Source organism: Sparus aurata, chromosome 9 (genome assembly GCF_900880675.1).
Source record: "Sparus aurata chromosome 9, fSpaAur1.1, whole genome shotgun sequence".
In the NCBI taxonomy this organism is placed as follows: domain Eukaryota; kingdom Metazoa; phylum Chordata; class Actinopteri; order Spariformes; family Sparidae; genus Sparus; species Sparus aurata.
Window position 1 is genome coordinate 35,090,120 of NC_044195.1, and position 25,014 is coordinate 35,115,133.

The window sequence follows — 25,014 nt, forward strand, 5'->3', positions numbered from 1 at the left end:
AGAACCAGAGCAGCCAGGAGCTGAAAGTGGGCAGAGGAACAGGCTGCTGAAGACGAGCTGGACGACGGTTTCCTGAACTGAATCCTGATTTCCTGTCATCAAGTTTTGTGGACTGACATGTTGTCTGGTTGGTGTTCGGCCCAGGACAGGAAGGCTCTGCAGCGGGTGATCCATCCATCCACAGAGCATCAGTGACAGAGGAGAGGTGAGGTGTCTGCTCAGAGCTCAAAGAATACTGAACACACTAACAGAACCAGAAGGAACCGCTGACGTAGCTTCTGTCCTGTGAGACTCCTGAACAACATAGACTGCTTTGGTTTTTGTCCGTCTGTGATGAAGCATTAAATGAGTCAAACTGATTTTACAAACCTGGTGTTGTCAAATGTTTCGGATCAGATCAGTCGGAAATGTTGTGCTGCTCAAACAGACTCACAATGTTGCTCAATGGAACAAATTGGCAATAAGATTTTTGGTGTTTTTAATACGAGCAGGAGGTTTTTTCTTTAATTAAGCAAACTCACAAACATTCTTTCATTCATCAAGGCAGAAACTCCTCAAATATTAATGTTCCCATCTTTGTTTTTAATAAGTATTTTGTAGTTCATGAGTACGACTGAGGGTCAGTGTAATGTCCATGGCTGTCGGCCATTTTGACTAATTGTTCAATAAATATAGGCATTAATAAATTAAAGTATTAGTCTAAAATAGACTAGATTTCAAAGTTTTAAATATTATTGTAATAAATGTATCATTACTTTAAGTTTTAATGTGTAATACAATGAGGAATTATAAATGAAAATATTAATCCATCGAGAAATAGTTCCAATTAAAAAGGTATTTACAGTTTAAAATATATTTTTGTTTTAATTGCAGAAGACAAATAAAAAGCTGGATTCATAAACTGAATTAAAAATACAGATTTTATTATTTGTGATGTATATTTATGTAAAGCAGTTAGAATGACCTCGTGTCTGAATGCTGCTACTGTACATCAGTAAACTTGCCTCAGGTGAAGTTTTATTTGTCTGAAGATATTTAAATCTTAAGGAAATCTTGTTTTGAAAACTGATTACGTACGAACAAAATAAAGACCACTAATTGTCAGAACTGAGAACTGACACTATAACCAGCTCATAAAGACGTCTTGTGTGTGTTTGCCTCAGTTCTGGTTTAATGTGTTATTTAAATCGCTGCACTGACTCCCTGGGTGTCAAAAGATAGACTTTAAAATCATATTAGTCGTGTATAAAGCACTGAATGTTCTCAGGACTGAATACATTTGGTTTACTTTTGGTTTACCTTTAAAAAACACGTTTATAAAATCAGATTATAGTAGATTTTACAGTGCACATGGTTACAGACTGCTATATCATTCTTTATTATGAAATGATAATCCTGTAAGAAATCCCCTTTTTGCCGGATGTGTCTATAATCTGATTACATACACATATATACACGCACGCACACACACACACACACATGCATGTAGTCATCATGTTATACTTAAGTACTTCCTCCTCTCTCAGGTGAACAGTTCTCCGTCTGTCAGCTGTTCTCTCCTCCGCTGTCCTGCGAGATGCACACTTCCTCCTGCTCCGCTGATGGAGTCACAAGTCTGAGTGATTGTTGCCATGGAGATGTTGGAGCCAGGCTGCTGTCTTGTGATCTAGGATAAAGTCAAACACAACTGTAAAGAAATGTCACAGAAGTGAACAGTTTGTGCAGTGACACCACCCGACACGTCTTATTGTCATCACCTCAGCAGTGACTGGGAAAAAAGACCTGATGCACAAAGTGTGACATGTTGAAGCTTCTGGCTGAGACTGATGAGGTGGCAGCAGCAGGTTGTTGCTGGTGGTCCGGAGGTTTTACTGTGATCAGTTGATTCAGCTTTCTGAAGAAGGATCACTGTGCGACCTCCCAGGCCTGTAGCTTTGAGGAGAATCATCTGACGGGGGATAAAGTGAGGCGTGTCTTTTGCTTCCCAACAGGTTCTCTTAGCCAAGGCCCACTTCCTGTTTTGGGCAGCTGAAGGACACAAATGGTTGAAAATAAGCTGCTGATGTAAACAAGAAATTTTGGAAATGTTGTTGAAATGTGTATGATTATAGCCGGACCAGAACTGGACTTTTGAGGCAAATACCAATACTGAGATTTGTTTGTTTATATCAGCCATTAGTGTGTTTATTAAAACATTAACAAACAGTCTTGATACAGATAGTTAAGATTTTATCCAGGCTAGCAGGACTATGGATGACAGTGTTAGTCTGTCAGCTGGTCGAGTGTCCCTTTGTTCCACAAATCCAATATGGCAGCTCAACTCTGAACATGAAACTAGTGATCAGGTATAACATCTGGTTATTTGTTTCAACACTGTGATATACATGTAGAATAGTAACGTTTATTGTTGTTTTTATGTGTAAGACTGTTTGACATGTTCACATAGTAAATACATAGTAAACGTTGTTGTTATTTGTGGGTCTTTGTTTCCCTCCATGTTGTAAACACTCCCACACGGTAGGTGGCGATAAACAGACATTCCCGCCAAAACCCACGAAGAACAAAAGAAACTCGCTCGCTCGGTTATCGACTCATCGGGTCTCGATCGCTGAACGGTCTCGATTGCTCTGGTCTCTTCAGGTTGCTAGCCCGAGCTTGTCTGAAAACACATGCTAATCACACCCACCATGACACCGAGCCCGCAGGTCCAGACGCCCAGCTGCCGAACAGCACACCTGTGTGACAGCGCCAACGTTTGAGGGAGAGAGCCGGTTCACAGTCCAGTGTGAGCGGGACATGGCCGGGGACGCTGTGGTCACGGTCCGGCTGGTGAGGTCCTTCCAGCACAGAAACTTCAAACCGGTCGTGTTTCACCAGGTCGATCTGGACCAGACCGTGCAGGACTTCATTCAGCTCGTCAGAGACGGTGAGACAGTAGGAGACGGGATTTATTAAACCATAACGAGCGACTCCTGGAGCAGCTGGTTCTTTATATACGAGAACAAGTTAGTTTGAGTGTTTTGTTGACAGGTTGGTTGGAGACATTAGCATGTGTTAGCATCTCCTGACAGTCCACATTCTCCTGTAGCCTGCAGCTGTCCTGCTAGTCAGGTATGATCACTTAGCTGCCTGATAAGTTGTCAAAGGTTTTATTAACCACCAACTGTTCTGATAATTTTTTAAGAAGATTCAAATTCTCTAAAATGTGAATATTTTCTGGGTTCTGTCCTCCTCTCTGGCATTAAATTGACATATGAGGACGTTGTCTTGATTCACATCTTCCATTTCCTGACATTTTAAAGATGAGGTAACGTTATTCCTTTATTTGTCCCACAACAGCAAAGGGGATAAAACGGAGAGCATTAGTTAAAGACAGTGATAATAAATAGGTAGTAAAAGCAGTAAGAACAATGCAAACAGTTTAAGTAGGAAATAAAACAGCAAAGATATCTATTGATCAAGCTACAATCAACAGTTGTGTAACTCACAGGCACTTATTTAGTAAAATTCAGAAATTTTTCTCAAATGTTGTAACTTTATTCTAAAAGTCTAATGCTTGTGTATTTTATCATATCAAATGTTACCATCTATAGTTTCTAACTTGAGGCTAAAATCATAATTAACGTTTCTTTACATTTCTTCCAGATATCACAACAAGAGCAGGACTTCCTCCTCCTTTCAAGAAACACAGTTATGGTACGTATGTCTGACATTTAAAAAAGCACTACTCAGCAAAACTACAGACTGCTCCTTTAATGTGGTGTATTAAACCAGTTTCCCTGATGATATTTGTTGATGAGCAGATGAAACTCAGCAGCACAGTGACATCTGGTGGTTTGAAAACTAACAGCAGCTGATTTTGATAATAAACTTTATTTGTACAGCATTTTTCAGAACATGGTTACAGAGTTCTGCTGCTGGTCAAAATCAAACCAATGATCACAGTCAGTTTAAAAACAAGGAAACAAAAATGGCTCCAATGATCAGGATAAAAACAACACATCATAAATTAATGATAAACTGAGATAAATATAAACTTCTGTACTATGAAGTCTGATTGTAGTGAAAAAATATGATCGATTGATTGAACATGTTCTATTATACATGTGTTGTAGTGTCAATATCATCCAGCTGCCACCTGAGTTTAAAATCAAACCTTTACGCTGTGTATTTAATTTATTCTGATCAGAATCAGTTCGTGATGCGCAGATTGAAGGGAGGACGTTGAAATGTTCACACCTGGTAAAACACACGTTCACCATCTGACTCCTGTATTTTCAGACACCATGAAGATTATCCACCAGGCACACGGAGCAAAGGTACCGTCTCAGGGAAGAGTCACACTGCTGTCTGAGGGACAAACGTCCTCCAGACAGCGTTGATAAAAGTATCCAAGTCTTTATTTGGGTCATAAACGAGTCAAAGTAAAGAAATGATCTTACAATATTACTGATAAAGGTCAAAGACACCCAGACGAGAAATACCTGAGTGAAGTCTTTAAATATTGGATATTAAAGTGAACTTAAGTATGAAAAGTAAATAATTCATATATTTTTACTGTTGTCTGGGTAAATCTGTTACCCACCTGGATGATCAGATTCAATATTCAGTATTTTTCTGACATCAGAATGTGTTTTCTTTTGTTTGTTTTTGTAAAAATCTGATTGCCAAAGAAATAAATGTTTGTGATCTGGAAAGTAACAAGTAACTTAAGTCGTCAAATAAATGTAGTGGAGTATAAAGTAGCAGGAAATGGAATTACTACTGAGTGACGTCATCAGCCACAGTCTGATCTCAGCTTCACTCTGTGACTGTAATGAAGGACGCTGCAGAACATTTCACACAGACAAACTCCACAACACAGTCACGACCTGTGTGATGATGTTAGAAGTCCAGCAGTGCACTTTAAATCTTTATTCTGTCACAGCTGGTGAAACTGAAGAGATGTTATCTGTTGAGCCAAACTATCTGAACTGAGCTGAAATCTGCATTTCTGCAACATTTTAATCTTGGAAATAATCAGATTTTTTAACAGAGTTTGGGGGGGAAATGTATGCAGTCTGTGACTCTTTGAAATCAGAAGTTGTCATTAAGCTGAAACTTTTCTTTCTTGCAGACGAACGAGTTGGTGATGAGTTTAGATGACGATGAGAAGCTCATTCTGCAGAATGGTCAAACCCTCAGAGCTGCTGGTGTTAGTAAGTTTTCTCTGCTGTTTATTAACTGTGATGTTACACGTCTATATATACAGTACACACCGAACACGCTGGCTTAGCTTTACAATCAACGGTCAGTGTAGGTGTTAGAACTGTGTACTTGATCCTAAAATGAAACCTCAGTAATAAAGGATATTATGATGTTAAATGAGGTGGACAAATATGAGTAACACCTCTAAATGTAACAGAATTCAACGGCACCACAGACTGTACACTTTAGTACAACATAACTGAGCATCAGAACATGAAGGGAGGATTTACTCCAGGACTGTTGGATCAGAACAGAAGACTTCACACTGTGAGGCGCCTCCAGAGAGGATGAGGAGGGACAGGTGTGAGGCGAAGATACTGCAGGTGCATGTCGGCGTAGCAACAGGAAGGTAGTCCTGCTGTTTGACCTGCTCGTCAAAACAGGAAGCAGATGGAGCAGCAGTGGATACAACACACAGCTCGTGGTGCTCTGAAGCTTTTGTGTCAGATTCCAGGAGTTTGTATAAAAAATCAAACTCTGTTGGATCTGAACAAACAGACATGAGGCCTTCATGATCATATATATCACATTTTTGGCAATAACTCAAGAATTCATCAGATGATTAGAATCAAATTTGACATGTAAAAAAATGTCTAATAGGATAAAATGATCTCAGTGGCTCAGTGGTTAAACGTCGCTGTGACGTTGTATTATAAAGCAAAACATGTTCTGGTCATTATTGAACACAAGCTCAGGAACACCAACCTGACTGAGGCAAACAACCACAATGCAGTAATTCTAATTAGATCCAATATGACAAACGCTTAATGAGGATCATCTGGATTTAACCTCCTGAGTCAATAAACTGGTGTCAAATAAAGTGAGGATAGTTGTTTGTATTTAAGTTGGAAGTGAATTTGAGAAATTGTTGAATTAATGTAAGTTAATAGAAAAAAAATGAGAAATCAATCAGGACATGCAAGTTTCCTTTACAGACACTTGCCTCTGTTTTGTTTGTCTTTTATAATGTTTTAATTAATTAATTCATCTTTTTTTATTCCTCACAAATTTAGAACACATTGTTTCACAGTTGTTTATGATTTGTGCTGTATATTCTTGCTGTTGCTCTGTATCAGCTAACCACTGCTTAAATAGAGTTTAACAAAACGTCTCGACGTTTGAAACATAATTCAAAGTACATTAAAAGTAAATAAAGCGTTAAATAATGTAACAGTTTTGTGTTTGTCGTTTCAGCGAATGAGACGGAGGTGGCGTTCTTCAAGAAAGAAGACTACGGTCTCTACAAAGCGAATCCTAAAAGTGCCTGGTGACCTCAGTGTTTTACTTTACAGCAGAGGAGCTTCTTAACGGACGGGTCAAAGGTCACGCATGGCACAAGAACAGTGCCGCCATGTTTATACAGAGGGTTGTTTTTAGCGTATTATTATTCACCACTCTGCCTTTTTTATTTCCATTCTTTATTTTCTCTGCTGCTGGTTGTGACCGCGGATGTTCATTTACAATGTTGTTTTAAAAACATGCTGAATAAATAAACTTTGAAATCTGTTTGTGATCGTGTTTTTAAAGGTTTTTACAAAGTTATATTTACTGCGCTGAACTGTGAGTGTGACGAGGAAAACATAGTGAAATGTAAAAAACAGAGTGATATATTTATATCTTGTTTTATCCTCTAAAACTGAACATTTGTATCATCGGTTCAGTCACTTTTAAAGAACAGCAGACTGATTATATCAGAGTTCCAGAAGTTAAATGGGCAGAAAAGTTTTTAAAAGATCATTTGATATCGATCAGAATGTAAAAACTGTCCAAACCATCAACAGTGAGGCATCGTCAGAGATTTTGATTCCGTCTGAATTGTTCTGTTCTTCCTCGTGGTCGGCTGTGACGGATCTGATGAGAACTGAATTATAGTGAAACAGTTCTGGGTGGATTCATCTTGATTCCATTAAAGAGGACTTGTTAGTCTTGGTGGAGGTATACACTCTACTGAGTGACATTCTGGTTTTACAAAGTCTTTTAATAAAGGTGCAATATGTCAGAATTGGCATCCTGTTAACTTCATACTCCAAACAAACGGGGGCAGTGAATCACTAGATAAGCGCTAACTTGTTCTGCTGTTAGCTGGTTAGCTCAGTTAGCAGCGCAGCTAGCAGTCCAGAATGGGAAATGGTGGAGTGTTGCTTTTTGTTTCAATTGATAAAACACATTGTTACTAAACAGAACCTGCAGAAACAACGTGACCGTTCAGTTGATTTATCAGTGAATGTAGTTAAACGTCAGTATTTGTATTTGAAATGTGACGGAGAAGAAATGGAGGTGAAGCAGCTTTAGACTGACAGTTTAACCAGTGACGAGTTCTTCTTCTGTGGTTTGTGTCTTCATGGTGTTTTATGTTGGTCGTCGTGTGCAGATATATTTACACTGTGTGTCTCAGAGAGCGAGTGTTTGTTTATGGAAGGCAGATGTCTCTCTGTCATTCAGCAGCGTGATAATCCAACTGGACCCACATCTATTTTTACCTCCTCTCTCCCTCTCTCTCCCCTCTCTCTCCCCTCTCTCTCCCTCTTCTCCCTCTCCCTCCTCTCCCTCCCTCTCTCCCCCCTCTTTCTCCCTCAGCTGTGTTTCCTCTCAGAGTGTTTCTGGTCTCGGCGGCAGCAGCGTGATCTCCAGAGACGACTCTCAGGTACTGTGTTCAACTGTTTCTATCTTTTCGTGTCTCTCTTTCTACATTGACTTTGTTCTTTAATGTCTGGAGGTCATCACAAACTTTAAAAAATGTGCTTCATGACTCAAACCTCATCCTTCCTTTTCTGTTACTTTCTATCAGTCAGGACAGAAACTCTTTTTCACCTTTAGAGAAAGTTACAAGTTGAATTTAAAACATTAAACCAGGTGATCTATTGATCGGATAAAAGTTTTTATCAGTTTTTTGATCATTTATCTTCACCTTTTGTGTGTTTCTTGGCAGATCATTTACATTTTGTTTTTATAAATTATCTTTGCCTCTCGCCTTAAATGATCATCACTCATGTCAGTTTGTAAGCATTTTGTTTCATTGTTTCATTGTCATTTTAATTATAACCCAAATTAAAGTCAGTACATTGAAACCTTTCAGCCACTTCAGACTTCTGATCTTAAACCTGTCAGTCAACAGTTATAATTGTTTAAATAACTGATTTTATTATGTGCACATTTTTAATTGTAGCCATTTTCAAACTATCTTTTTGATTTATTTCCAGTTATTTTAGTTCATCTATTAGGTTATTCTGTTATGGCAGCAGGGGTTCGCTGGATTTATGTATATAATTGTTGTTTCGTTCAGCATTTCTCTTTTATTCGGTGGTTTGTTATGAACTTGTTTGCGCCTGTCGTCACGCTGTCAGCACGTCTCCTTGTTGTCGTTGTGAATGCAGCTCGGCTCTCAGTGATGATCCAGAGTCAATAAAGCTGACTGAATGAAAACAAACACAAATATTAATAATAACGACTTTCAGACCATGTTTGAGTTATCAGGGTCAATTTATGAAAATCTCATAATATCATTTATTGATGGATTAACTGTCTGTATATTTATTAAAGAATAAACACCAGCCGAAGAGATTTGTATTCATTATTGGTGATGAATCTATGAAGCGTTCCTCAAAGATTTGTTGACTTTTAGTCCTTTTACAGATGATTTGTTGTTCAGAGGAGGTACCTGTGTATTTATGTGTTTTATCTGGTGGCCTGCTGTTGTTTGAGAATAAAATCTGATTATTTAATTTAGAAATTATTCTGTCGTGACTCAAAAGCTTCGAACAAACCCAAGAACATTTCATATAATAGAAACAATCTGTGTTTTTATCACATTAACAACAAAAAACCTTTAAATACAATTGGATGTCAGGAACAGAAATATACAACAAAACAGTTTAAATCTTTATAAATGTAGACGATCAACACTGTTAATCCTGCCCTTGATATGTTTGGGTGCAGGGAGGATGAACTGTGACGAGGTCCAGTAAAATGTATTGATTGTTTTCATGTGACCTTTATTTGTGTGGGAGGCGTTAACTGTTCCTCTGGAGACTTTTCTTTCATCTGTGTTTCTGTTGTTCTGCAGGAGATTTGACCGTCAGGAACAGGAAACAACCAGCACCGATCCGTTCAACCTGGAGACCTCTTCCCAACACAACACTCAGGTCCAGTTCTGATTTCAGGAGCTGCTTTGGGAACTTTTGCATGTGAAGCTGCCGACAATGCAAACCAAGGAAAAAGACGAAGAATATCCTTAAAAACTGGAGGCAGAGAATCGTGTGACACTTGTCGATGAGACGAGCTTGAAGTGAAGGAAGGCGAGGAGAAGGTTTCTCACAGTTTCCTGGATTCAGTCTTTCCTCATGACGATCGGAGAGACTGAAGAGTCTGTGACATGTGGAGGACAAAGGAAGGAGGCGGCAGCAGCAGCAGGAGGAGGAGGAGGAGGAGGAGGGAACATGAAGCTGTCCTTCACCACTCTCAGCACTATCGCCATCCAGGCCGGCCAATCTCAGATTGTCGTCTCTGTTCTGAAGGTATGTAAAGAGACACAAAGCATTCAGCTTGTTGAGCTCTGATAACAAGCGACAGCAGCCTCCACATTAACTTAAAGGAAAGATATGAGGTGGAGAAATAAGGTCACAATAACAGAACATTAATTACACGTTTCTGACTTCTACAGTTTCCTACTCGCGGGAAAAAGGCAAAATCTAAATAAAACACTGGTGCAATCACTCAGACAGTCACAGTAATCTTACCAGCTGGTTCATGATCTGATGATGGATCTGATGAACTCTGAGACACTGGAACATGTGGACACAAGATGAAATAAGAGACGACAACTGAAGAACATAACAAGACACTTTACTCATAATATGATAATGTTATATTTTGTGATCATACTTTAGAAACACAGACTGTGAATACTGTGTAAATGTGGCAGAACATCTATCAGAGATGATTTGTGTGTTCACCTCTTTACCTGATGAAGACAGCAAATAAGACAGATGTGTGCTGCTGTTTTCCTCCCTCGTCTTTTTTACTACTTGAATAACTCTTTTAGTTACTCCAGTAGTTATTTGATCGCTTCTTTAAAGTAACTTCCTTTGACTCGAGCATGTTTCAGGCCGCTCTGACTATCAGACTAAATGAGCTGCTAATTTGAGACTCGCCCTTTTCAACCTTTCAGCAACAGAATTAGCCGACCAACTGTCGGTCTGATATGAGAATAGCTTCTTTAAAGTGAGTTCATTCAGCTTTATTTCTTTTAGACTGTTGGCTTTGAATCAGTGAGAGTTCTGAAGCTGAATCTCTCACTTCACCTGAAGTCGCTCACTTTTCTGTCCGTGTGCTGTTTCCTGTTATAGACAAACTATTTACTGAAGCTGCTGCTGTAAAGGGAAGAGAGCAGTGTGTGTGTGTGTGTGTGTGTGTGTGTGTGTGTGAGGCTAGCAGCTGATTCCTCTCAGTGTTTTGAAGGTGAGTGTGTATTTAAAAATGTGTTCATATGTGTGTGTATGTGGGATTTTAGTTCTCAATGCTCTGGTTATTGTTTTAAAAGTGTGGGAGTGTTGGTGTGTGAGAGTGTGTGTGTGTGTGTGTGTGTGTGTGTGTGTGTGTGTGTGTGTGTGTGTGTGTGTGAGTGAGAGTGTGTGTGTGTTTGTGTGGTCACGCGTCATGTTGTGCTCTTTTCAGTCGACATGCCAGAGATACTGTATCATCCTGAGGAATGCTGCAACACACACACGCACACACACACACACACACACACACACACACAAACACACACACATGTAGCTCCTTTTCACCTGGAGCGGTCAGCAGGTCACTGTGTGGAGAAAAAAGCAAAAACAAAGTTAAAAACAATCTTAAGTGACAACATTTTCACAAAGTGTGTGTGCGTGTGTGTGTGTGTGTGTGTGTGTGTGTGTGTGTGTGTGTGTGTGTGCGTGTGTGTGTGTGTACGGTGTGTGTGTGTGTGCAGAGTGGGTCTCTGGTCCACCTCCAGCTGGTCCAGGTCCATCCAGGCCTCTGTGAGATCGGATCGAACCGGGATGAAAACCAGACGCTGATCCAGGAACAACAGCAGCTGATGGACAAACTGAAGGTAAACAGAGACACAGAGACACGTGGCGTCGGGTCATCTGATGCTGGACGCAGCGCAGGAACACAAATAGAGCCGAAGTCCTGACATCTCGCTGCTTCCTGTCCAGCTTCTGCTCCACTCGATCCTGTGACTCAGTACTTTATTCAACATTTCACTCATCGATCGTTCTGATGAAGTGAGGCGTGTTCCTGTCATTTACCAACAGTAAACAAGTTCTTACTTTAAAAAGAAAACAACTGGCTTAAGATGTAGCAGTGAAGCAGCACAGGAATAGTGTGACAGAAGGTCAGGCTCAAAGATTAAACACTAAAACACTGAAGTCGTGATTCTTGCTAATGTTAAAGGGCCTTTGAAGAACCTGCTTTCTTCTAATTCATGCTGGTGTTTGTGGAGAGGATTGGTGCTGTAATCCCAGCATGAACTGTCTTTTTTTAAACCTGTCGTTATCCCAGAAACACGAGAGGGAGGTGCTGGCTGTGGTGGAGAAGAGCCGACAGACCAAGCAGAGGAGGAGGAGGGATGAAGGGATGATGGAGCAGAAGAGAGGCAAGAAACAGGAGGAGGAGGAGGGAGTGTACAAGGCCATGGGAGCATCTCTGAGCGAGGGATGGTTGTTGCTCCTCCGTCTGCTGGAGAGACGACAGGAAGTCCTGCAGCTGGCTTCAGACTTTTACTGCCGAACACTGGAGGTATTCATCAGCAACGTTAACGCACAACTTCATTCACACTTTGAGCCACTGAAACATAAAGTTAGTTCATCAGTAGCATTCATATAACTTTCCCCACAATAATTCAGGCGATTCTTTAAAGCTGTTAGAGCAAAAACTACTGGCCATCACATTTCCTGTCTCCAGTTCTTGTTCTCCAGAGGATAACCCCTTTAAAAGTACCTTAAATATACCAAAATACACCTGAGAACCTGCCTATTTCTGAAACGTTAAGGGGGAACTGGTCTGAACCAGACTTTTCAATTCAGTTTGTGAGGAAATTGTATCTCAGTCAACTCAATATATCTTATATTAATCTTATCTTACCAGTTCAGATGCTTTAACAAGGGTTCATATCATTAATTAAGGGGATCAAAAGATGATTTTTCTCTTTTGCTTTGCTCTTCTACTTCACTGAATTACAACACAGTTTCACGTCTTCAAGCCCCTAAAAAATATCAGGGCAAATCACTCAGAATCATGTGATGCAAACCTGCAGAAAGACATTTAAATTCAGTCTCAGTCAAAGCAAAACAAAAGGAGCAAGTACTGTGGGATCATTGTTGTTTTCATTGTTAAGGCTGTGACACAACAAACTCGCTGCAACAAAGGCCGACTGCTGCATGACCTCACAGCAAAAAGCTGCACTTGAACACACCGTGAAGACGACAGCTACTAGTTTGTGAGTTCTGCAGCTGCATGAGAGGAAATATCTCTCTTCAGACTTACAAGTTGTTAAAGCAGCACATTTGATACCGCTCTCGTTTATTTAGCTGCTCATAATCAAGAACATTTCTGATAAAAAGTTGTAAATGTCTGTGGAGGAGAGGTGGAGGAGAAAAAACACTAGTTGGATGAAGTCATGGATCTGACAGGAACCGGCTCGAGAGGCTTTCCTTTTCTTTTGCTGCTTGTCTTTTCTGCACTGAAGAGCCAATCAGAGTGATTTCTCTCACCCACAAACTGCTGACCATTCTTCATGCTGTATCGGCCAAATGTCTCTAACAAGTGCCGGTCCAGACGGACAGCCATCCACCGCGACTGAGGATGAAAATCTCCCTGGCTGAGTGTCTCGTCTCATTCTCTGACTTCCTTCCTCTCTCTGACTCTCTCCTGGAACTCACAGCAACATGTGACCAAATGAAACACGCGGTTACCTTGACGAAATGTGAGGATTTTTCTGGTTTGAACATCCGTGGGAACCTTTAGATAATATCAGTAACTCAAGTCAACAAATTATGAAACAGAAGTCTGTTTAATTCAGAAATGTATAACCTGTTGTTAGACACTGAGGCTGTTCACATTGTAACCACAGCTCAGTGTAATCTGACTCTCACTCTGCGTGTTCATCTGTGGTCAGACGGCGATGACCTCTGACCTCCTCCCTTCAGGCAGTGAAGTTCTCGGGGATGAAGCGTGATGTCCTCTGTGTTTTATAAACCAGGACTGTAGATGTGATTTATCCTCTCGTGTCTCCATGAAGGACGTTTGTTCCAGCTTTCAGTCTCACATTCTTCAGGCGGTGCGGTGTATTTTCTGAATCGCTGGCGTGCCGCGGTAAGCCGCGCTCATTGGCCGGCATTTTATTAGCAACACCTGCTGCAGCCTTTATCTCAAACAGTCCAACAGTCAGATTTATGGAGCTATTTTAGTCTTCCGCGCTTTCAGATATTTTTTTATGAGTTGAAGGCAGCTAATAAACGTCAACCACAGTAACGCTGAGTGAGATAAACGCTTTTCAAACGATGGTGGAAATCAAACACGTGGGATATTTACAGTTTTAGCTTAATCACCACTCGACTCAAGAGTCAGCTGCGTGTAGTTGACTGTAGAGTTTGGAGCTGAAACCTGACCCCCCCCAGGATGAGCTCAGGACTGAAGAAATGCTGCTTAGAGCCACTACGTCAATAAATAGCTCCAACACGATGTATGGCAATGTCAAGTGTGAGGCTGATCCATCACTTCGGTCCAGGCTAAAATAACTCATCTGCTAATGGATGGATTGCCGTTAAATTAGGCGGAGACATTCATGTTCCCCAGAGGTGATCCCCCTCACCTGAACTCCAGCGCCACCATGAGGTTCAGTTTGTGGTTTTGAGTGGAATGTCTCATCAACTGTTGGACGGATTATCTTGAAATGTTCATATCAGGATGAACTGTGAAAATTTTGGTTGTCCTCTGACTTTCATTATGTTTGCAGGTCGCCCGTCTGTCCCATTCTTGTAGACGCAATATCTCAAGAATTTGAGAGGTAATGATATTCACATCAGCCTCAGATGGGCTTTGAACAACATCTGTTTGTCTGCTTCCATTTTCAGTTTTCTGTCGGTATCGATAAAGTTGAGGATCTAAAAATCAAAGCAGACGACGACAGACTGACTGAAGTGCAGCTAGCGTACGACTCCATGAGGAGAGGTAACCAGTGTGTGTTACACACAGCTGTAAAATATATTTTCACTCATTTAATTTTGATGTCTTCTGTATTATGTATTTTACTTCCCTGTTTGTGTCAACTCTGGTATCCTGTCCTGGACCTGAGGCATGCTGGGATACATTCCAGTCCCAGAATAACCTCTCAGTGTCGTTCTTTTTACATTCAAAGCTTCTCCTCAGGTTGAGGTTGAATGTAGCTTTGTAGCATTTTATGACGTCATCACCCTAAAAAGAGTTTTATACTAAGACAGTGTTTGAGCTGAAGTCGATGTGTTGTTGTATAAATATAATTCATGCTGCTGTCAGATTGCTGCTACATCGCCCGTTAATACTGCTGTGAAAATGTTGTCTTTGAAAGATTAAACACCAACAAATACGGACTGAAGCAGAATATTTTCATCAGATAATAATATCGTAGGAATTTTTCTGCAATCTCTCTGTGACTTTTGTTGTTGTGTCTTTATGCTTTGATTCCAGGTCTTCTGGAGAAGTCTCTGCAGGTTTTAACCAGCAGCAACGTTCTTCTGCAGAAACTCAGAGAGCTGCAGAGGACTGAGGCCCTCCAGAGGAGAGGAGGAGTACTGCAGGATGAGGAGGCAGAAGAGGAGGAGGTGAACTTATGGTCATTTTTGCTAGGAAAGCATTGAAAATGGATTTGTATCCTTCCTCACCCTGTTTTTGACTTACTCTTTGTTGAATGTATGGATTGATGCTGATGCTGATGCTGATGCTGCGTCCTCTTCCCAGAGTTCCCGGTGCAGCCGGGGGATAGCGTTGAGGCTGGAGGAGCTGGTGGAGGCGCTGCAGGATCGGAGGAGGAGAGCGGACCAGGCTGTCCGGCTGCAGCTCCAACAGGCGGAGAACAGGAAGAAAGAGCACGAGTCCAGACAGGCCGGTTCTGATGTAAGGGACAATTATAGCAAAGCAGCTGGATGAGAATTAACAGGATATGTTGAGTCTGAGTAATGAGCTGCTGCCTTCATAAATCAGGTGCTGAATACACACAGGTTATCACCACAGGCTTAAACCTGGATGTCTGTCAAGATGTCTTAAAGTTAAACACTGTGTATTAAACAGTGTATTAGAGTATTATAGATATTAGAGCACCGCAGCAGTGAGAGTCATCTGTCTATTCTGTCAGCATCCATCTTGTGTTCAGGTTATAAATATAAATCCCGCCCGCAGTTACATTCTCGACTCTCCGATGTCTGTATTTAAAAATATTCAGTCAGCTGATAACTCTGAAATCAGGCAGCTGAGCTGAAGGAGACAAAAGCATCTTTAGGACAAGATGAAGATAAAATGATGATCTCAAAAACATTCTGAATCTAACGAGCTGTTTCCCTGAAAGACATTTAACAACACGTCTGTCTTCACTTCAGGACTGGACTCTCACAGTTGAGAAGAACCTGGACCAAACCCTGACGTCTGGATCCACATCCACAGGGAGCACAGGCCTGAAGTCAGATTACAAAACCAAAGAAACCAGAAACCTGCTTTCTGCATTCAAATTCAACCAGAGGGCCGGATCCAGATCAGACCTCAGATTAGGTTCAGATCCTGAAGTGACCAGAGATCTTCAGCCTGGATCCAGATCAGAAGTGCAGCCACCATCCAGTTTAGATGTGAAGACTGAATCTGAATCCACATCAGAAGAGACCAAAGACTTTGATTCAGGATCCACATCAGATCCAAAGCAGTCTGGATCTGAATTCATCCTGAAGGTTGGATCCAGATCAGACCTCAAAATAGACTCTCCGTCAGACAAGACCAGAGATCTTACTCTTGGATTCGGATCAGAACAAACACCTGGATCAAGAACAGAACAAACCCCAGACACAGTCTCTGAATCCAGAGCAGAGGAGACTAAAAACTCCTCAGGATCTGCGTTAGACTCAGAGTCTAAATCCATATCAGATCTGAAAGTTGCATCCGGAGTTGAGGAGAGTAAAAATCTGCAGCCTGAATCTAGACCAGACCTGCACCCTGGATTCAGATTACAGTTTAAACCTGTATATAGACTAGAGGAGATCCAAAACCTGCAGTCTGGATTCAATTTCAATCTGAAGACCAGGTCCAGATCAGACCCCAAGTTAGATACTAAACCTGAGAAGACCCTGAATGTTCCTCCAGGATCCACATCAGAACAGAAGTCTGGCTCAGGATCAGCTGTGAAGACAGAATCTGGATCAGCTGTGAAGACAGAATCTGGATCAGAGCTCACCAGTGATGTTGCCCCTGAATCCACATCAGAGGAGAGCAAAAACTTTGAGTCAGGATCCAGATTAGACGAGACGAAAGATTTGCAGCCTGAATCTGGACCAGATCTGCAGTCTGGATTAAGATTTAATCTGAAGACTGAATCCAGATCAGACCTCAAGTTAGATTCTAAACCTGAGAAGACCCTGAATGTTCCCCCAGGATCCACATCATACCTAAAGCCAGAATCTGGACCAGATCTGCAGTCTGGATTCAAGTTCACTCTGAAGACCAGGTCCAGATCAGACCCCAAGTTAGATACTAAACCTGAGAAGACCCTGAATGTTCCTCCAGGATCCACATCAGAACAGAAGTCTGGCTCAGGATCAGCTGTGAAGACAGAATCTGGATCAGCTGTGAAGACAGAAACTGGATCAGAGCTCACCAGTGATGTTCCCCCTGGATCCACATCAGAGGAGAGCAAAAACGTAGAGTCAGGATCCAGATTAGATGAGACGAAAGATTTGCAGCCTGAATCTGGACCAGATCTGCAGTCTGGATTAAAATTTAATCTGAAGACTGAATCCAGATCAGACCTCAAGTTAGATTCTAAACCTGAGAAGACCACAAATGTTCCCCCAGGATCCACATCACACCTAAAGCCTGAATCTGGACCAGAGTCAAACAGAGATGTTGCGCCTGAATCAGAGGTAATTCTTTCTACCAGCACACAGAATCAGATTCAGTTTTAATAGTCCAAGATGTCCAAATTTAGACCAATGTGAAGCTCTGATGCACCTCACCAGAGGTAAAGGTTTGTCTCAGCGGTGGTGATGATGCAGGAAAAGGACATAAAAATGTAAAGATTTCAGTGATCAGGGCATTTCATGGAAATCAGATCAATAGATTTTGAGACACCTGCAGCTTTTTGTCTGTAAGTCGAGTTAATCAAACTGTTTGTTTTTTTCTAAGACTGAAGACAAACAGGAAGAGACCAAACAGCACAAAGCTGCTACTGCCAACACCAGCAGGTAGGGAACATCTTAAAATACTGCAAAAATGTTCAATACTCTGGTTGTTCTGTTGTACCCTGACCAGTTTTAAAGCAGAAAGCATGTTTTCCCCTTCTTTGTAAGCAGGCAGGTTGCAGGGCAGGAGTGCATGCTGGGAAATGAGACTCAAAGTGGAGCGGACCAGGCCCGCCAAGCCCTCCTGACCAACCAGAGGCAACAGCTGCTGTCGTCGTGTGAACACCTCGTGGACAAGGTGACATTTCTCTCTGTTTTTTTAAAAGTAGCTTGATATTAGTGTTTAAGCGGATGTTAGTAAAGAAGCTGGTACCTCACGTGACTTTAAAGTAAATCTGTTCTCAGGTCCGGAGCTGGGTGCAGCAGGGCAGCAGCGTGTTGTTGAACTGCTCTGAAGCAGGACGGCAGCTCTCTGAGGCGGAAGACATCCTGAAGACACACCTGCAGCTGCAAACACAGGCTGAGGTACACAACGCCACACATACACATATTGATTAGTACAAAAGGTTATTATCTACATAAACCCTCAACAGATCAGCAAACTTGAGTCCAGTTTTTAGACATGGTAAGACATCTCTTCTGCTCTCTGCTGTTTTCATTTGTTTCAACAACGAACTGAGATAAAGTTAAAATAGAAAAGCTTCTTAGTGCTCTTTTAATTTTCCTGTCTGGAATTCAACTTTCATAGTATTGTGTGACTTAGATGCAGTGTTTTTCCTCTGAGTACAATCGGGGGAATCAAATGTGCACGTCTTTGACTCCAGTCTGTAGGTTGTGATGCAGAGAACATGAAACAGATCCTGGATCAGATCAGAGGTCTACACACAGATCCGACCATCAGGACCAGTGAACCCAGCAGACAGCTTCCCCCTCTGAAGGCTCTGACAGAGCAGCTGAAGAGAGGCAGCACGGGCAGACAGACCAGAACCACTGCTGCTCAACCCAGTCCACCTGCTGCTGAGCAAACTGGCTCATTGAGTCCTGAACTTGCTGGTCAAGTTGATCTTGTCTTGAAGGAGCTGCAGAGTCTGAACAGCAAGATTGACTCAAACCTGCAGCTGCTGCGACCCTACGTCGCTTTCCTCAGGAGAGCAGAGCAGGTCAGAGTCTCTGCTGGTGTCCTGTTAGAGAGGAAAACTAGAAATGTGGTGGCAAATTCCACCTGAGTGCAGTCATGCAGCTGCTACAGACAACACGCTACCTTTTCAGCTATTAATACATAAATAATACTACAAATACAGTGTAACAGGTTTCATCTATACCATGTTTTGGTTATGTTTTCTACCCACAAGACTCAGGAAATTCATGCAAGTCATTCTCTTGTTCTGCACCAAATTGTTGGAATAAAAGTAGTCTATTTTGAAGTCTATGATGAATGTGACAGTGCCCATGTTCTGCAGGTGGAGGAGGAGATGGAGGGACTGAGGGAGATCTACATGAGGAGACCAGAGGAAGATGAAGAGGAGGAGGAGCGTGAAGGGAAAGAAGCTGACAACAGCAACATCAGGACAACCAGCAGCTCCAGCTCACCAGAGAAGAAGAAACAGGTTGATGCCTGTTGGCAGGAAACACTGCAGAGGTTCCTCGCTGTTCAAGAACTGGGAAACAACTACATCAATACTGTTTCCATGGTAACAAGACTGTCAGGAACTGGGATTTCAGAATCATCAAGAATACATTTTGCTCTGTAGATATGTTGTGTTATATTTATTTGTGTGTGTGTTGTCAGGCGTCGGGAGCAGCGCTACACCTGCCGTCTGTGGTGTCTGTGGTGCAGCAGATGGTGGAGCGACTCAGCAGAACTAAACAGGAAGTGAACGAGCTGCAGAGTCAACAGCAAATCCAGATCCAGCAGCAGGAGTACTGCAGGAAATACCAGGAGCGACTGCTCAAGGTACTTCATACACTGTGTAGATGTAACTGGTTGTTGTAAATCTATTACTGCAAAATAACTTGTAACTATAGCTGCCAAATGATCATAGTGGAGTATGTGTTACTTTGAAATGAACTCAAGTAGAATAGTAAATTAGGAATACCTTAACAAAGTACAAGTTCCTAGAAACTATAACAAAGAACAGTAATAATATAAATGTACGTAGCCACTTCCCACCATTGGTATGCTGTATGTTTTCAGACCCTGAAGGACTTGAACTGTGTCTCTCAGCTGATGGACTCCTGCACTGAGATGGATCTGGGTTCAGACCTGCAGACCTCCAAGCTGCTGGAGCATTTCAACCAAGCCGGACCACATTTTACTGTGAGTCCTGTGACTTTGATGTGCAGGGACAAAAAGCACTGTCAGAACTCTTTGATAACTGATGAGGGACTTTGGAGCTCTGAAACTGTTGAGATCTATTGATACTAATGGGACTTTTTTACCGTTAGTAGTGTTGAGGCTGTTGGGACTCTCTGGACCAGCGGTACTTTTGGACTGGAATGACTACCAGTAGTGTGATCAGCAATGTCCGAGGAGTCTCAATGGTCCAGAACTTCTACCATTGGGATTCCAAGGATGGCTGTCATTGTTGGAATGTAGTTACTGCTGCAGCCATTTAGGACTTTTATAAAAATAGGGACCCCTGGGACTGTGACAGTTGTAACTGCTGGGTTGTGGCTGCTGCTGAAACCACTGTGACTGTTGGTCTGCATTCAGGGTTGGAAAAACAGTGACTGGCCTTTGGACTGCAGAGACTGTCAGGACTCGTTGGACCTATACCAGCATGAACTTTTGGACTTTCTGACTGCTATGACCATTGGGACCATTGGTTCCTTTGAACTACGGGGACTACTGTGAGTTAAACCATATCTGTCCCAGGAGTGTCACTGGTCCAGAACCTCTACAATTGGGACTCCTAGTGTCTCTGTACCATTAGGACTTTAAAAAAAAAAAAAGGTACCCCTGGAAACTGTGACAGTTGCAACTGTTCGATCAGGGCAACTGCTGGAACCACCAGGACTTTTGTACTGTTATAAATTGGGACTACTCGGTTAGCTTTGACTGTTTGGAAAACAGGGACTGATTATTGGACTGCAGAGACTGATGGGATTGGTGGGGCCTTTGAGTAGTTTGAATGTTACTACCTTTGACCTGCTGGGACTTTTAGTATTGTAAACTTAACCAGACACACTCTCCTCCTTTCTCCAGCAACTAGACACTGAGGTGGAGTACATGGAGAAGAGCTGGGAGACTCTGAGAGGAGTCCAGGGCAAGCTGGAGTTTAAGGGAAAAGCAGTGAAGGAGGAAGATCTGTCAGAGCTCCTGAAGCTCCAGAAGAGCGTGAAGAACAAGATCCATCAGAGCAAGTCGATCCTGGACCAGACCAGCAGCTTCCACCGCACATCCCAACAGGTCAGTGGATCAGAGAGGAGGTTCTTCTATTTAAAGTCTTGCATACTACTCTCAGATCTACACCCTGAGTAATTCCTTTTTACTTTACCTTGAGAGGCAGCTAGATTTGCAAAAATCACGTGATCATCTTGCCGGGCTTCAAGCTATGTACGCATGGCCAGACACAAAGTGTTGGAACCAATTAGCGTCCTTTCAGGAACTTCTGGCAGCTATGGGTGTGGTTTAGATGTGATGATGCTGACTCCTCCTGATCTCACCTGTTCTGGAAGCCACCTGGCTGTAAGTGAGTCATTATTACTTTTAGTGTTGTCTTCCTTGTGTTCAGCTGGAGGCGCTGCTTCAGTCGGACCTCACAAGCCCTCTAACTGGTTTATGTGGATCCACCGAGGCGGAGCGGAGTGGAAAAAGAGAGCAGCAACAGCAGATCCAGAGTCTGTTTGAAACAGCTTCTACACTGAAGACAGACATCTGCACCGCCATCAACCACAGTGTATGAGACACACACACACACACACACACACACACACACACACACACACACACACACACTCCCCAGTGAACATTAATATCTCATTTATACTTCATTTAAAGAACATGTTCATCTTGTTAAACCTCACATAAAATCAGACTGCTCACCAGTTCCTTTAATTTAGATACATTAACTACATTTTGTTTAGAATTCTTCTGTACCTTTATTTGAAGCTTGAATGCAGGATTCTTCTTGTAAAGGAGTATTTTCACTTGTGTTTGTACTTTAGTATTGGCTGTGAACACTTTGTCTTCCACTCTCAGCAGGGTTGGACGTGTTTCAGAGTGGAGCAGCTGGAGGCTCGTCTTCTCTCTCTGGACTCTCGCTGTGTCTCGTGGCTGAATGAAGCAGCTCGACGTGAAGAGAAACTCTGCAGAGAGCTGCTCGCCTGTCGACTCAATGATGATATCAACCAGGTGAGGTCGCTACAGTCATTAGTTGAGAGATGCTGTTGTAGTTTCTCAGAGAACAACTGTCTATATATACATACCTGCTGCATCACTTCCTGTCCATCCCTCATACATATAAAGGTGATCCAGGACAGGAGTGGCAGACTCCGCCACTAAAATCAAAAACTTCTTAAAACTTACAAAGCTTGTTATTATTATAACCAATAAACTGAATGACGTTTGCAGACAAAAAGGCAGCTGTAATTATTAAGAAAATGGGATTTGATTTCATGAAAATGTAATAATTATAAATACAGTGCAACATTTTCTGCAGTATGGGTAATAACATGGACTATAGCAGCTTACCTGCATTTAGTATCTGGGCAGGTAACTACTGACACAGAGCTCTGATTGGTCTGGGATGCTGTTGTTCTCCAGTATGACCAGCAGAGGGGGCTGCTGCCACCGTCTGTCTGCCTGTCTGCCTGTCTGTCTGCCTGTCTGTCTGCCTGTCTGCCTGTCTGTCTGCCTGTCTGTCTGCCTGTCTGCCTGTCTGTCTGTCTGCCTGTCTGCCTGCCTGTCTGTCTGTCTGTCTGCCTGTCTGTCTGTCTGCCTGTCTGCCTGTCTGCCTGTCTGTCTGTCTGCCTGTCTGCCTGCCTGTCTGTCTGTCTGCCTGCCTGTCTGTCTGTCTGCCTGTCTGTCTGTCTGTCTGTCTGTCTGTCTGCCTGCCTGTCTGTCTGTCTGCCTGCCTGTCTGTCTGTCTGCCTGTCTGTCTGTCTGCCTGTCTGCCTGTCTGCCTGTCTGTCTGTCTGCCTGTCTGCCTGCCTGTCTGTCTGTCTGCCTGCCTGTCTGTCTGTCTGTCTGTCTGTCTGTCTGTCTGTCTGTCTATCTGTCTGCCTGTCTGCCTGCCTGCCTGTCTGTCTGTCTGCCTGCCTGCCTGTCTGTCTGCCTGTCTGTCTGTCTGTCTGCCTGCCTGCCTGCCTGCCTGCCTGTCTGCCTGCCTGTCTGTCTGCCTGCCTGCCTGTCTGTCTGTCTGCCTGCCTGCCTGTCTGTCTGCCTGTCTGTCTGTCTGCCTGCCTGCCTGCCTGCCTGCCTGCCTGCCTGCCTGTCTGTCTGTCTGCCTGCCTGTCTGTCTGCCTGCCTGCCTGTCTGTCTGTCTGCCTGCCTGCCTGTCTGTCTGCCTGTCTGTCTGTCTGTCTGCCTGTCTGCCTGTCTGCCTGCCTGTCTGTCTGTCTGTCTGCCTGTCTGTCTGTTGCCTGTCTGCCTGTCTGCCTGTCTGTCTGTCTGCCTGTCTGTCTGCCTGCCTGTCTGTCTGTCTGCCTGTCTGTCTGTCTGTCTGTCTGTCTGTCTGTCTATCTGTCTGCCTGTCTGCCTGCCTGCCTGCCTGCCTGCCTGCCTGCCTGTCTGTCTGTCTGTCCGTCCGTCCGTCCGCCTGTCTGTCTGTCTGCCTGCCTGCCTGCCTGCCTGCCTGCCTGCCTGTCTGTCTGCCTGCCTGCCTGCCTGTCTGTCTGTCTATCTGTCTGTCTGTCTGTCTGCCTGTCTGTCTGCCTGTCTGTCTGTCTGTCTGTAACCACAGATGTACAGAATCACTGAACCAGCAGCAGGTTTTCACTCTGTGACTCTGTTGCCCTTTATTACACAGTCTGTACACACTCACATCACCTAAGTGTATCTCTATTCTATTTCTGATTAATTAAACTTTTTTCTTTAAAAATTCTGCAATGTGTAAATATTTTTTTCATAATTTCCATTTACTAAAAATAAATCAGACATTTTCTTGAGGGAGAAACTCAATTTTAACCTCAGTTAGTAAATATATTCTTCTTCAAGTATGTCAGTTAAACACTGTAAATATATCTATAAATAATATTTACATATATACATTTATATTAACTATAAATTAAACTGACATCCTAAACATTTAGGAACTAAATCAAACCTACACAGCCAATTTTTTATAAAATAGTCTTTATTTTTTAATTGATTAACAGTTTTTTAATGTAACTTACTGCTCGCCTTTACTTGGTCGACTGTGATCTGAAGCTGCCACTCGCTCAGTTTTATCAGACTCTAAATATAACCAAGGTCAACGGGACACATTTAGATTTTATTGGGAGTCCATAAAGTCTCTCAGCTCACTGCAGCAATAATGTTCTCTACTGGAGCTGCTGGTTGTTACAGCGATATTCTCTCAATGAGAAATTTTCAGAGAAAAAAGTTAAATATGTTAGTAAACACAGAAAAAGTTGTCATGTTTGTGTTTTGTATCAGCAGCTGAGTAAAAGTGTGTTCAGCTGCAGTACATATAATGTCCACTAGGTGCTGCTCCAAGAAAACTGAATTGAAGTGAATGGGTAAGCCTCCAACTTATCTCAATGAGCACAAAATAAAAAATAAAAAATCTCCGATGTAAATTTTTCAGAAGATGTAAATTGAGTTAAAATTGTGTATTTTGTAGATCTCTTTGTCCTGTCGGCACTGTTGTTGGTGAGCAGGCTCACACCAGAATGTAGAATGGAGACATTTGGCAGAAAATTAAATTAATTGCATTGAAATCTTCACTGGAATTTTCATCGGGGTGAAATAAAATCATGCGAAATGTTCACGTCACGTTCAACTTTGGCAGCCAGACCTGGTCCAGTGTATTCAGACTGATTCTGGGGCGTGATGCCAACATGTTTGAAAAGAGTCTGGCAGCCGTAGTTGGGCCGGTCTATTTCTTCTGCCAGATTTGGGCTATTTTGGGCCAAACCATTTTTGCTACCTGGGAAGCTATCATAGCTTACTTGCTGTGTCCCATTGTCCTGTTAGTGAAGATTGTTAGCGCAGAGAACTGAATTTTATTCTGAATGTCACAAAATGTAATCAAGTATCCAGAACAGTGGAGGGTGACTTCCAGAGATATTGTGCCCGGCTGGCTAGCAATGTAGCGGTTAGCTTAACCAACCAGCCCTGTGAGTGTTCACTAACTCTACTGCCACAAATCTGTAAAATGATAAAACAGAACAAGTTGGTCCCATTTTGAAATTGTGATTGAGTGAGATTATA

The 25,014-nt window shown here is 42.4% G+C and overlaps 2 protein-coding genes across 5 annotated transcripts in view; both read left to right on the forward strand.

Annotated features, from left to right (window-relative positions):
* Positions 1-2,577: 2,577 nt before the first annotated feature.
* Positions 2,578-6,753, forward strand: c9h2orf76 (chromosome 9 C2orf76 homolog). The gene is made up of 5 exons (XM_030428244.1): positions 2,578-2,926; positions 3,646-3,696; positions 4,282-4,319; positions 5,117-5,198; positions 6,442-6,753. Exons 1-5 carry the CDS (start codon positions 2,797-2,799, stop codon positions 6,516-6,518), a joined length of 378 nt encoding a protein of 125 aa, XP_030284104.1. The 5' UTR covers positions 2,578-2,796; the 3' UTR covers positions 6,519-6,753.
* Positions 6,754-7,823: 1,070 nt separating this feature from the next.
* Positions 7,824-25,014, forward strand: part of ccdc141 (coiled-coil domain containing 141) — a 32,098-nt gene continuing 14,907 nt past the window's right edge. The window contains exons 1-19 of one of the 4 annotated variants that reach the window (XM_030428197.1): positions 7,824-7,891; positions 9,311-9,761; positions 11,210-11,332; positions 11,785-12,021; positions 14,358-14,454; positions 14,950-15,083; positions 15,220-15,375; positions 15,855-17,140; positions 17,321-17,381; positions 17,644-17,702; positions 17,808-17,937; positions 18,045-18,164; positions 18,464-18,799; positions 19,100-19,330; positions 19,429-19,593; positions 19,834-19,956; positions 20,845-21,048; positions 21,374-21,538; positions 21,841-21,993. In XM_030428197.1, the coding sequence (XP_030284057.1) occupies positions 9,588-9,761; positions 11,210-11,332; positions 11,785-12,021; positions 14,358-14,454; positions 14,950-15,083; positions 15,220-15,375; positions 15,855-17,140; positions 17,321-17,381; positions 17,644-17,702; positions 17,808-17,937; positions 18,045-18,164; positions 18,464-18,799; positions 19,100-19,330; positions 19,429-19,593; positions 19,834-19,956; positions 20,845-21,048; positions 21,374-21,538; positions 21,841-21,993 (3,954 nt within the window). In that variant the 5' untranslated portion in view covers positions 7,824-7,891; positions 9,311-9,587. Of the gene's footprint in view, positions 7,892-9,310; positions 9,762-11,209; positions 11,333-11,784; positions 12,022-14,357; positions 14,455-14,949; positions 15,084-15,219; positions 15,376-15,854; positions 17,382-17,643; positions 17,703-17,807; positions 17,938-18,044; positions 18,165-18,463; positions 18,800-19,099; positions 19,331-19,428; positions 19,594-19,833; positions 19,957-20,844; positions 21,049-21,373; positions 21,539-21,840; positions 21,994-25,014 lie in introns of all 4 variants that reach the window. The other 3 variants (XM_030428194.1, XM_030428195.1, XM_030428196.1) reach the window with 3 other exon arrangements.

Excerpts from the sequence above, each read along its gene's own strand:
- c9h2orf76 (XM_030428244.1), top strand. The coding sequence starts at position 2,797 with ATGGCCGGGGACGCTGTGGTCACGGTCCGGCTGGTGAGGTCCTTCCAG. Across the intron at positions 3,697-4,281 it reads TTTCAAGAAACACAGTTATG|ACACCATGAAGATTATCCAC; the intron begins GTACGTATGTCT and ends CTGTATTTTCAG. Across the intron at positions 4,320-5,116 it reads ACCAGGCACACGGAGCAAAG|ACGAACGAGTTGGTGATGAG; the intron begins GTACCGTCTCAG and ends TCTTTCTTGCAG.